General features: G+C 26.2%; 1 protein-coding gene across 9 annotated transcripts in view; it reads right to left on the reverse strand.

The window, feature by feature from the left end:
- The window catches only part of LOC147806917 (nuclear cap-binding protein subunit 1-like), a 56631-nt gene that overhangs the window by 28571 nt on the left and 14231 nt on the right, over positions 1 to 13829 (reverse strand). For 7 of the 9 annotated variants that reach the window (XR_015435374.1, XR_015435375.1, XM_087167397.1 and 4 more), the window contains one exon: positions 8365 to 8428. The exons of the other annotated variants lie outside the window; for them this stretch is intronic. Coding sequence is in view for 5 of the 7 variants with exons in the window: in XM_087167397.1 (XP_087023523.1) it covers positions 8365 to 8428 (64 nt within the window). In the remaining 2 variants the exon portion in view is untranslated. The remainder of the gene's footprint in view (positions 1 to 8364; positions 8429 to 13829) is intronic. 9 annotated transcript variants of the gene reach the window in all.

The following is a 13829-nucleotide window of genomic DNA, read 5'->3' on the forward strand; positions in this document are numbered from 1 at the left end:
TGTTATTCAAAATGCTAATGATTAGTGTTAATATTTTACTAACTTTAAATAATAAATATTTTCTTTTTTTTTCTTTTTCTTAATTATGCGTAATCATTTTTTTTTTCATAAAAATCATTCAGTGTTCTATTTCAAATTTACATTACTGTGGTAGTACTCCCTTAGGAATATTTCTTCTCTTTTTTTTTTTTTCGCGGCAAGGGAAAGACTAATGTTTGTAAGTATTCTGAGTAATGATTTACACAATACGGTTGTCCACTATTTGCTTTACATAGAGAAATTTCACAAAGCTTTTTGACTCCTCTTCACCACAGGGCATCTAAACTATCCTACTAACCCACAGTTACCAGAGGCAGAAATTCTTTCAATACTTGTCTATTCCTTCTTCATTGTTACTCGTGGAATTACAATAGCTGCGGAAAGGCATTGTAAGGTATTGCACACAGTAAACGTCACCAAAGAAAAATACACAAAATTCAACCAGTTCATTTTCTGTTGTTTTTTTTTTAAATTCAAGAAAAAATTATACTATATTTTTTTTTTCTGGGAGAGAGAGATTAGCGATCATCGTAAAAAATAAGGAAAAAACACGGAACACCTTAAGAAAAAGATATAGATAAAACTGATATTGGAGGGAAAAAAGTTAGAGAAATTCATATTCAAACATTGTCACACCAAAAGGTCGTGCAATTTTCATCAGATTTATAAATATAATATTAACTAAGTACTGTTGGTTTTTCTATGGTGATAAAATTAAAGATATCTAGTCTTTTTTCTATTACACTTTTTCTATTGTATTTAATTAGTTTCTTTTAGTAAATAATGTCTAATAATTCAACTGTTAGTCTCTCTCTCTTTAAACAATAACATGAGTTAATTAAATTTTAATTGTTTTAATTAGGGGAAAATAATATATACTTCAATTTATTAAGTGCAAATTTTTCACGCATTTTCAATTTCATATATACCTTCTCTGATCGACTACGTACCCTAGTTTAGGGTGTTTCCCATAGATTTAAGGAAAAAAATAGAAAAAATTTTTATCCACACATAAAAAAAAATATAATTAAGTAAGTAAATAATTAAGCAGAGACATATATTGTTACTAATGCAAAGTAGAAACAGAAAATTATAAGAAATAAACTTCCTCTACTTAGTTATTTTTCTCTCTTCTTAAATTTTTTTTTTTCAAAATAAGAAATGTGATTTTTATTAGAAATAATGAAATTTAATGTCTAAAAACTAATACTTAAAAATTAAAAGATTTTAAATATTGTGGGCACTTTTTTTTTTTTTTTTTTTTTTTTTTTTTTTTTTTTTTGCTGGCAGCCAATCTTAAAACAGATTTAACAATATTTAGAATATTTAATAAAGATTTTGAAAACAGAACTTTTAAGGAATTTAAAATACTTGTTCAAAAAAATCTAATTGCGCAGAAATTATAATTTAAAATTTTAAAGATTTCAATGATATAAGAAATTATATTGTATAGTGATATTTAAATTTTAAATCATTTCACAAAATCAACCATTAAATAAATGTAAGAATATTCATAAAATAAATTTATTTCAATGGTACCATTCAATTGAAATTAATTCAAAACAATTTATTCGAAATCTGATGACATAAGACAGACATAAGAAAACTCTATCATATTTTATGTAATCAAATCTTCTTTTTTTTTCTTAAAGAAAATTCTTAAAAAGAAAACAATAGTTGTTTTGCTGTCTTTTCAGCTTTTTTTTCTCCTTTTTAAATTTTCTTTTTTTTCTAATAACGCAATTGGAAACAGTTACCTAAGTTTTTTGTTCTGTTTTGATTTTAGCAATTTTAATAAATTTCAAATTTTGTCAATAAATTAATCATTTGAATACAATTTGAAAAAGACTTTAGTCCTAGTCAGTCATAATTATCCTTTTATTTTCTTTTGAATAACCTCTTTGTAATGCTTAAATTAAAAAATAAATAAAAATCAACTGTTTCACGAGGGAGGAAACGAGGGGGACTAAGTCTAGTAATTTTCGTTATGAATGAATGTGGTCTGCCGTTTTTCTATGTGTTCTAATTTAGGAGAAAGTGCAATAATTTTTCTTCTTATATGAGGAATGGATAAAATTTCTAAAAAATCGTTTTTATTTCAAAAATATTTTGAAAGTTTGATTGTTCTAGACGACGTATAAAAGTATTTACTGTTAGCTTGGAAGAACGAGCGGGGATAATTTTATGACACCATGCATTCTATAAGTTCGTATTCCTGAAAAACTAGGAAAGAAACCTTTTCATCCCTTTCTTATTCGTAGCTTCCTCTATCTATCTTATTCTGTCCTTATCTACCTTTTGTGAGTAATTAAAATGATATTTGGGCATTTTCCTTCATCACCAATAGACGCTTTATCATTTCCCCAAATATCCTCCAGTTTGTTCTACCAATAATTTTATTTTTTGGTGGTTGCTGAGTTCAGTGTATTATTTTTTGCTCCCAACTGAATTTTCTTGAATTTGTATGCAATGTTCACGAAAAGTTTTGCCGCAATACTTACAAGAACTGAGCTATCTAATAAAAATCCACAATTTGTACCTAAGACGCTACTTATCTGTGAATGAAAATCAAAAACCTTGCTATGTCATTGATTAGAATCACTAACTACGCGTTCAAATATTAAACGATTTTCGCCTGGAATCAACCAAAGTATAAAATAAAAACTTCTAGAAGTTTTCTAGACTAACGATTTGTGCCTTATTTTTTTTTCGCCCCAAAACGTATGATTTCTGTCTGTAACTATTGTCTCCAATATAGCAAAATATAAAAAAAAAAAATATTATTATATACAAACATGTCTGCATTAAAACAATCATATCGAGTATAATATAATAATTTATATTCAAATTATCAGTGAAGTAAATATTATGCTTTAAATTTTATTGCGAAAAAAAACAATGGTACACGTTTCAAATAATTTAGCAATAATTATTCAAAGTAAGTCTAAGACTAAAAAGTGATATATTTCTATAAAAAATTTGTAATTTTTTTTTGCAACGTATAAATGAATTTCATTTTGCGTCAATCAAATTTTGAATCGCACAATACTTTGGCTAGAGTTGAATAGAAAATATGGCTTAACTTGATGTTTCTTTGCGGTTGTAGCAAATTTAATCTTGCACTGATTTTTCTGACATTGCATGTATCTCTTCTTATTTTGTTTTAAGAAATTAGAAATGTTTTTACCTCATTAATTAAATTTTAAAAAAAATTATTCAGTGTGTTTATTTATTATTATTATTTTCTTTCAAGATTTAAGTTATTTTAATGCTATTAACCATGCAACATACTACTATTTCTATTTATTAAAATTATTCACGTTAATATTGAAAAAAAGAACATAAATGAAACATTTTACTTTTAAAAAAACTCAAGTATCAACAGGTTTTATTTAAAATGTTAATATAACGGAATGGATATTATCACCTTCCCGCTTCCTGCTCCAATGTGCTGTTTACTTTATTCATTTATTTAATTTTTTAAAAAACTGAGTGTAATAAAAAATAATTTTAAAATTTAGAAAAAGCCTTCCAAAATATTAAAATTAATCAGATAGTATCTTTAATTGTATTAATTTCTTCATCGTTTATACTTTTTTTCTATAGAGAAAATTTAAAAACAACTGAATTACTTTAGTTCTTTTTTATATAAACTTTTGTTTTTGCAACAATAAACAATGCTTAGCACCTATGTGACTTATTAAAGCATTCTAACGTAAGAAATAAATAAGAAAAAGATAATTAAATAGATAAATTAATAACATTTGTAAAATTACGACAGCAATTATTTTTTTTAAAAATTATCTAGGGCGAAATGTTTCTAAAAATATACAAGCAAGAAGGATTCACATACAGTTTCCGCTTCATTTATTTATTTTTTGTCGGAGAAGGAGGCCAGCACACCTTGATCGAAGAATATAGTGGTGTCAATCGCTATACAAAAGGGAAAGAATTCCCGATGTGTGTTGTGAATGATTGACGAATGTTGAGAATTCCCGATGTGTGTTGTGAATGACGGTTGGAAAGGGTACTGTGTTGAGGCGTGTAAGACGAATACCTGCTGCGTGATGAGAATATAATAATATACTATACAAAACACTTCTTGACATAAGATAGTAAAAGCTAAAATTTATTTTACTTTGGCCATTTTTGCTGAAAAGGATTGCAACCAGCAAGAAACATTTTCTTAGAAAAATAACAGTTGGGCTTCATTTAACCATGAAGAACTAACCACATTCTTTAATTTATTGTTGAACGTTTACGCAAACAAATTCCGATTCGACGTCAAAAGTGGTTATTGGGAGAAAAAAAAAGAATCTGTAACTAGACTTGTATTTTAAAACTTAGACAAAATAATATACTTTCAAACTACAAAAGAAAATTCTTTTATTTTCATTAAAAAATGAATTTAAGGAATTCTAACAACTTTGAAATTCTCCATTATCAAATATTAATGTCAACAAATTGCTTATTACACTTATACCGTTAAAAGTAAATTATGTCTGATAATTATATACAAATTAGCTAAGATGATAGTATTCTATTTTTTCACAGATTTCTTTTCACTGAAAAGAAAAAGATACTAAACAGACTAATCCATCTTTCTGATTCTTCAATCATAAACTAACCATATATCTATAATAATACACACAAATAAAATGTGATAACTTGTGGCCACCAGATGCGGGAATAGTTTTTGTTATAATTTAATTTAAAGTTAATGAAGCCGATGACACTATCCGAATGTTCTTGCCTACAAGATAGCGAGCATGTTATGTAAAGGCTTAGTTCTTAAAGATGAAAACGCAGGTCTTGATATCATTCAGTTTTATTACTAATTTATTGAACAATATAAGATGTGCTCTGCAATAAAATGCTGCGCTAAATATTATCACTCAAAATTTAATAATTTTGAGTGATGATTCTATTTAATGAAAAGAAATAATATTTTTGTCTTAAGAGGTCCACTTAGAATATGCATATTATTTCATATAACTATTGATTTCTATGAAAAATTCAATACACAGGTGATTCCTCAGAATGAAAATAAATATTTTTCAAAATATTGTTGTCAGAAAGGAAAAGATAATTTGGAATATATGGCCTTCATAGATCAGTAAAGAGAAAGATTGAAACTTATACCTTTAACTATTATGCCTTTCTATTACTCTCTCTGAATCTAATTATGGGGATCAAAAAGTATTACTCAAATAGTATAAAATGTGTTTACACTAAGACAATTTGGTTGAAAATAAGTGAAAAATATTATATTTAGCATTTTAATAATTTATGGTTATGAAATAGAGCATGAAACACCCGTATCTCTTTCTGAGTTAGATAAAATCTTCCAAACACAGATCACTTCCAAACATTATATATATATTTTTTTAAAGTTTGCCTTTATTTTCACACACACTTATTTTGATCTAAAAGAAACAATTTTCTTTAATTTTCAATTTTTACAATTTCTTTAATTTTGAAAATCAATTTCGGATAACTTTTTTACATGTATGAAAATAAAATTTTTGTTCAAATTATTATATTCATATTTCATATTTTAGTATAAATATAATTCTGATAATCTAACAGAGTTTTTTAGAAACTATCATACTGTTTTTTAGAATTAAAAAGTACTGAAATAAGTTATAGATGGTAATTTGAGTGCAAGAAAAAGTATATATAAAAGGAACACCGGTGTCTCATCTTTGTCAAACGGTTAAAAAATAAAATCTAGTATTTTTTAGGGACTGTTCAACTGATCATTTCGAGCCATGGGTATCGTCATTTATAAAACTAAGATAACTAAATCGTTCCGATTCTGCAAAATATTAATCTTTAAATTATAAAATTTTGCTCAATCTTAATCTTTAAGATTCTGAAAAATTTAATGCAGTATACTGTTAAAAAACTATTTAATAAAAAATCTCCATTTAATAAAAAATAATAGATTATTCAAATTATTTTTAAGTTAAATAAAATTTGAGTAAAGAAGTCTCGAGATTCGATGTCGGAAGTGGTAAAACAGAGAAATTTGTGAGGTATGGTATACATATTATCTAATGCTAAATTAATTATTCAAGAATTATTTGAAATAATGCAATGTAATAAAAAATTTATTGAAGAGCAATTTTTATCTAAACTTTTTACATTTCATGATTTTGTAGAAAAATCAAGTAAAAAAAAAACAATAGAAAAGATGTAAAAAGAAAACAAAAAAAGAAGGAAGGAAACTTTTACATTTCTAGTTATTCGTCGCCAAAAAAGTGCTGAACTAACGTTTTGGTAAATGGGGTGTTTTAAACTTATCCAACAATTTGTTGCTGCATGCATTTTCCCCCCACTTGACTGAGTTTCAATGAAGAGAAAGGAGAATCATTTACACCCCTTTTACTTATCTCACTGGGTGGGAACCGTGGTCGAGTTCAAGTGAAATACCTTCCTTCTGAAAACTGCCGTAACAGGGGAACTCAAAATCTCAGACCCTACCGGAATGAAAGAGTTAAGGAGGAAAATTGAGGTTATAATCATACAACATTAAAATTGCAAATAAGGTGCTGAAATTCAATCTAACTGGGGGGAAAAAGAGGACAAGTTTTTTCTTCCTTTTTTTATATTATTCGTGAATAGTAAGATCTGAATTAAAAAGAGCCATCTATAAATCTACATATATTAATGCATATACTAATGGACCAATATATAAAAGAAAGGAGAAGTTCTCCTTGCCAGTTGCTCCCTCATACACATCTGTTCTTGTCTTTCTAAAATGTTCTACCCTCCGTGCATGGTCTAATTCTAGTTGATAAAAGAACGACTCTTTGTTTTAAAAATTGAATTGAAAAATTGTTCCTATCAAGTATAGTGATGGTGAAAAATTAAGGACTTTTTGAAACCTTGCACCAAAATTAAGTACTTTTAAGGGTCTTTATTTTTCAAAATAAAGGTAAGCAGTTTAAAAGCACTTTTAAGGACCGTGTAGGACACTAGTTTCTTTTTTTTGCCCTGGAAACAAAGTCAGAAATTAAGCTTTTTTAATGCTGCATAATACTTCAGTGATAAAACAAATTGAATGAAAGTAAGTACTTTTCCTCTCTCGCAACAGGAAATACTTTTCCAACAAATTTAAAGTGCGATCTCAAATACATATTTTAAACAATTATTTTTAGCAATTATGGAAATATCTTCCAAGGAGAGGTTAATTTTGAATGATTTTAAACGCAACTAGGATTGATAGGAGTAAGAAGGACAAAAAAATTTAAGCAGTCCTAAATTTAATGCATAATGCAACAAAGGATGATCAAAGAGAATCAAGCAATTATATCGCTTACATTTAGAGATTTAGCTTACTTTTTGATGAATTATGTAGCTGATATAAATATTCAAAAAAATATACTAAGCCCAACGTAACTAAATTGCCTATATATAACTTAGAATCATAAAAAGTAAGAGTAAGGAAGGCATAAGATTATTAAAAAAATTGTGCTTGAAAAGCAGTTAAGGAAACCTTTTTCAGAACATAAAATTTATTTATCAGGTGACTTTCTTTGTGGTTTAAGTATTGAATTTAATATTACATCATACATAGCTTATAAAAGTTGAAGCCTTTGCAAAATGTTTTTCCAATCATAGTGAACTAAAGCAGGATTTGTTTTTTTTAAAAATAAAATTTTTATGAAATATAATAACTTGAAAGCAAGGCATTTTTGCCAAACTGACATTTTTTACATGTTCTGAAATTACGTAACGAATACATAGTGATGGAGAAACTTACAAGAGTTTCTCCACCTAAAGTTATATATCTATAACTTTAAAACAGATATATATCTATATAAATATAATCTATAACTTTATAAGATCTATAGCAACATGCAGTAAAATTTTCCAAATATTAGAGATTTAAATAAGCAGGTTGCCAGACCAGCACGAAAAAAGATTGGTGCTTTAAAAAAGAATTTCTGGCTAACTCCAAAAGTACTCTATTTTAAGACAGATTACCGATGAGATGCATAAGTACTTTTAAGGCAAAAATCTGGAAAACAATCATCAAAAGAGATGCTTGGAGAAGACCAGGGCCCACCCAGGGCCAGTGAAGAAAAAGAAGTAAATCTACAAATAGTGCCATTGAAGTTTTGATGTTCAATTTTTATAAGCAAAACATTCTATTTTTCGATAAGAAAAAAAAGTGAAATCTATTTTTAAAGCAACAAAAGTAGGTTTTGCTTTCATTTTCAATATAAGCATTTTCCGAGAAATATGTATATATAAGTAATATATATATTTCAAATTAAGATAAGAATACTATATAAGAATTAAAAAAAATTAACATACCCTCTCCAACAAAGAAAGTGTAGCTTTAATCACACCTTCTGGTCGACCAAAAGGGAAGCAAAACCTAAACAGGAAGAAAAAAAGTTAATTGGCCAAAAGATAGAAAAACATATGTTATATAGCAAAATGTATTTTGATTCAAAAGACAAATGAATGGTACATAACTATATTTACATCATAATTCAAAGTCGGTAAAACCATTGGAAGATGCTCTACTATGTTAAGAATTTCCTTTTTTTTTTAATCAGTTTCAGAAAATAACAAGGCAAAATATGAAAACTAATATTTTTCTCAAAGCACTCTATTAGAAGATCAACAAGCATATCTTCTATCCAATGTGAAAAACAATGACAATTTTATGTGCAAAAAATCGCTATTGAGATAGCATTTTATATACCCAGCATGTTCCACATTTAACATAATTTTCTTTAAAAATAAGATTTATAATTACCTATCAATGATGAATATCACATCTTAATGCTAACTAACGAAAAATCTTAGTTCTTGCAAGAATCTCAATGTTGGACCTCTAAAATTTCCAGGGCAGTTATATTCAAAATGGCGAAAATCCTCTAAACCAAAAGACTGTGAAAATTTTGTCTGATTATAAGTTTTTGATTAGTGAAAGTTAGAGAGCCAATTGTATTGAGAAAGGCGGAATTATGTGATATTCCCAGAAAAATTACATACCCTGCTCCTAATTTTAAGATCCTTAAAGATAGTACCGAAAATCCGGGATATCCCCTGAATACAATCACCCCTCTTACACACACTAAATTATGAAATAAAAAGATTTAAACAATACTTTAAACAACAAACAAGTTTGCTATTACCTAAGTCTAGAGCAAAAAAAGAGACAACCTCTAAGAGGATAACCAAAACTTAAGAAAACAAATTAGCAAGTGGATTTTGAATAATAAGCTAATTTAGTCTAAATTATAAAGAAAAGAATAGTATAATTATCCAAAATGAGTAATTTGGTTTTCCAGAAGTATTCTTAAATGCTCCTCAATATTGGCAAAAATATCTTTCTCTTTAGCAGTCACAGTTCCAATGCCGTCTGGCCTTAGCTAGAAAATAACTTTTACTTTTTTAGAATATTATTTCTGTAAAGCACATGTATATTATAATGAAATTAGTATGCTAAATTATTTATAATATACATATACTTGCTCTTAGCATTGATACAATCTTTATAACAAGCTATGAAGCTTATTTAAAAAATGGTTTTAACTTGCTTCTTACATTTCAATTAAAATTAAATTTAAAAAAAATTGTTTCTTATAAATTTTTATCAAGCATCACTCATATAAAGTAAATGATGTATAAAAAAACCTGATTATTAGAAATTACTAAAACAAGAACACAGTTTGAATTAAAAAAAAGAGATTTAGATCTTTTTTACATGTAATTTATGCATTTATGTCTCACTGCTTCATACAATTTAAGCTTTTTAAAATAATTTAGATATGTTTTGACATTAGACACTGAACAAACCATCCAAATGTTAATGTTATGTTAAACCATCCAAATGTTAAAATTAATTTTTATAATAAAGAATGTTCTTTATTTTTATGTTAAATATTGAATGATAATGCAAATTTTAAATTAAATTGAAAATTATACTAATATGAATGTACATTATTTATCTTTTTTGAGGTGATTTTCTATTTTTACCTCCTATTTCTAAATCTGTTCTCAATATTTAATAAATAAGCACAATAAAACTTAGTTGCAAGTTAGTAGAAGTTTAATTAGTTGACCCACTTTTCAAATAAACTAAGTTAAACTTTTTATAAAAAAATTGCCTTACTGTAAGTTACACCGTAATTGTTTTCTACTACTAACTTAAACAACTGAAACATTTTACTTTACAAAAATCTCAGTAACATTAAAAGCCATAATTTCTGGAAAAAAAATATGAAAGTTGCGGATATTTCAGTTCATTATTTGTTTTTAGCTAAATATAATACATGAAATAACTTTAATTAGCTTTAGCATAATTTTATATTTGAGAGAAAAAAATTCACTTTAGATTAAATTAACATTAAATTTTATTATAAAAAAAAGTATTACAAAAAGTAATTAAAACAAATAACAACATACCAGTATATTCAACAACTTATTACATGCTACAGTTTTAATAAACTAATATAATGCCTACATTTTTTAAATACTCTAAAGAGATCCATGCTTTAATATCAAACAAACATATTATCATTTAAGTTAATTTTATTATGTAAAAATTATCATAATATTAAAAAAAAAAAAAATAATCATTTCTAATAAATGTAATCATTAACTATACAAGAAAACTTTTCCCAGCTGTAACTTTTAACATTAATACTTTAAGAAATTTAAATTATGCATAATTAAGATTAACAATAAATGATCAACAGTGATACAACAGTGCACCGTATCAGGTATTAACTACTGATAAATATATTATTACAACAATAACATTAATCACAAAACAATAATTCTAAGTCATACATAACAATAATATGAAAGAAACTTTAAAGGAAAATTTTGAATAATATCAAATATTTCAATAAATGTAGTTAAAAATTGAAAGGTTTTTTTCTTATAATCCAATAGATTTTACAGAGTAATTTCATTTCTCTTAAAGTTTTAAGGAATAAATTTGAAGAGAGATGGGTGTCTTTTTATCAAAGTATTTTGTCATTTAAATACATGATATTAATCTTATAACACTTATTATGTTATAATATGAACTGTAGAAGTATTAATTTAATATTTCTTAAAAAAATGAGTGGAATAAACAAAACAATTTTAGGTTGATGTCGTTACCATTCTTTCCAGTTATGTTTCAGTGCTTGGCAATTTAGACTTACATTGGAAAGAAAAAAGAAAAATTAAGAATAAAGAGAAAAATGTTTTTGTTTTTTTCTCTATAGTCTTTTTTTAATCTATTCTAGAAACATGCAAAGAATAACTTAATTTATTTTAATAGATCACACACAGAAGGATATATACTTTCATAGCATTTAATGGTAAAATCTAAATTTTGAAATTGAAAATTTTACTGTCGATAACTTTTTAAAGATAAAAAAAAATTCCATGTGCAAAATAAATCCACGAGGAACAATAGCAAACTTTGTCTAGTTATAAAAATAAATCATATGTTTCAAAAGTATAAAAGAAAAAAGAGGCTTATTCACACTACTTCATGGCAAACAAACTAATTTAATAATAGAATATAAAATAGTCCCTGGCTATATTATTAGATGCACTATAAGATTCTATGTAAAATTATAATAATTAGGTGATACTATGCAGCTGTATTGTTTTCACTCGGATGAAACTGGTTTGCATTCGTTTACAGTTCTGTATCATTTGGTTAACATTGTAATGTGATATGTTAAAAATAAATACAAATTGAAATTATATAAAAAATCTCATGAATAAAAACCCATTACAAACGGGATTTTTCGGGATTACAGGCTGGGATTTTTCAAACCCTGTTTATTACAGATCGGTTTAATTTTTAGTACAATTGTGAATTTAAAAAAACGTTACTGCTTTCTATAAATTTTTTTTTAGAAAACATCGATATTTTCATTGAATTGATACTGATGCTAATATAACACAGGGATATCACAGACTATAAATAATATACTATATAGCTAGAATTTGATATTCCTCTATTACTTAAAGGGAGGGGGGAACAAATACAAGTTTGAACATAACATACACAAAAAATGCAAGTCATTATATTAATAATAAAAGCTAATAGATATATTTTGTTTTAGTTTTCCTTTTGTTTCTCAAAACTCACATTTGAAAAATATTAAAACTAAATACTAATCTCCTAAATTATTCATACATTAAAAAGCAAATAATTAGACATTAGCAAGTTCGTTCAAATCTGAAACAGTTTAAACTAACAATTATTTTCAAACCAGAATAGCTTAAAAATGAGTTTGATGTAATTTTCTTAATGATATATGACTGTATTGGTGATATTTAGACAACATTTCTATCTAATTGTCAAAATTAGCCAGTCTACGGTGTGTTTCCAAATGGTGAGGTTCCATTTTGTAAGTGCAATGTTTTTTAAAAATGTTTTGTTTATTATTGCCTACTAAATAAGTTAACACATAACAATGAAAATTAAAGTTGTTAAAATCATAGTTATTCTCATAAAATAAAAATTTATTTGAAAAACAGTCTCTAACAATTTATATGTTACTGCTATAATATAATAGAAAAAATAGCCCAAGAATTTGAAAATTTACAAACTTTTATGTTTTTACATTGTCATTGTTTTTACATTGTCATGTTTTTACATGTCTTGATAAAAAATAATCCAAAAATATTCATCGAGACATTGTTAGCATTATATAAAATCTAAAGTTTAAATGATGAAATAGTTTTGATAATTATAAAAAACAGCATAGAATTTTTGCACAAGCAAAAATGAAAGGCAAAACGTTTTCAAATTCTTATCCTTTGCTGAAAATAAAAGCTTAGTAATTTAAAAATTCTTTAAATTCCTCTGAAATTATTTTTCATTGTAATTTTTTCATAAGTAGATAAACTTGAAACAACACAAGTATAAAATCCATTATTCAATATTAAGTATTCACCAAAATTTTTGGTAATTAATGTACTAAGCAGGGGTAACTGTGACACTAAGTGAAAAATCCTAAAACTTTTGAGTGCTAAAAATCTATAAAAATTTATATACCATACAAGATTGGTATTTGACATAATTTTTTTCAGGGTGAGTAGCCAAATCTTTCAACAAAAAATAAGCACCTTTTAAAGACTTTTTAAGCACTAAAAATATTTCAAGCACCATATGTATTAACAAAATGCAAAATAATTTTCAAAGACTTTGCATGATCATGACAAAATAACTAGTTTCTGACAAAGAACTCTTTTTTTGATTATAATAGCCATCATAGATCGAGAGATTTTAAGGTTCGATTTCCCAGGGTGGAAAATGAAACCTGTAATTGAGAATATCTCACAAAAGGGAGAAGAGTTGCATAAGAGAGTGCAAGAATCTCACCAAAGCATTTGGTTGGGGAGTCCTCCCCGTGCACTACACTGTTTGGATCGGGAAAGATCTCGAGTCTATGGAGGTGAGCAGCAAGCCCATTTATGAAGTAATAATTCTGATTTTAGTCGACACTATTGAAATTTGGAACAGGTGGGTGTCATTAAATAAGGGTACCAGGAACATACACTTTAGACCCTAGAGGAATTTAAATTTGCCGAATGAAATTCTGAATTTCACCGAAACAAAAAGATGCAGACGCACACGCTTACTTTTAGCTGAATATCAAATTCATTTAGCCAAATTAGATTTGATTTGGACAAAAACTAAATAGAAATAGAATATTTAGTAGTTATCTAGAAAAAAATTTTTAGAAATTAAACTCCAAAGGATTACATAATTAAGTTGAAACTTTAAAAAATAAACATATATATAAACT

This window comes from Parasteatoda tepidariorum, chromosome 7 (genome assembly GCF_982258835.1).
Source record: "Parasteatoda tepidariorum strain Cologne lab strain chromosome 7, Ptep-v5.0, whole genome shotgun sequence".
Lineage (NCBI taxonomy): Eukaryota > Metazoa > Arthropoda > Arachnida > Araneae > Theridiidae > Parasteatoda > Parasteatoda tepidariorum.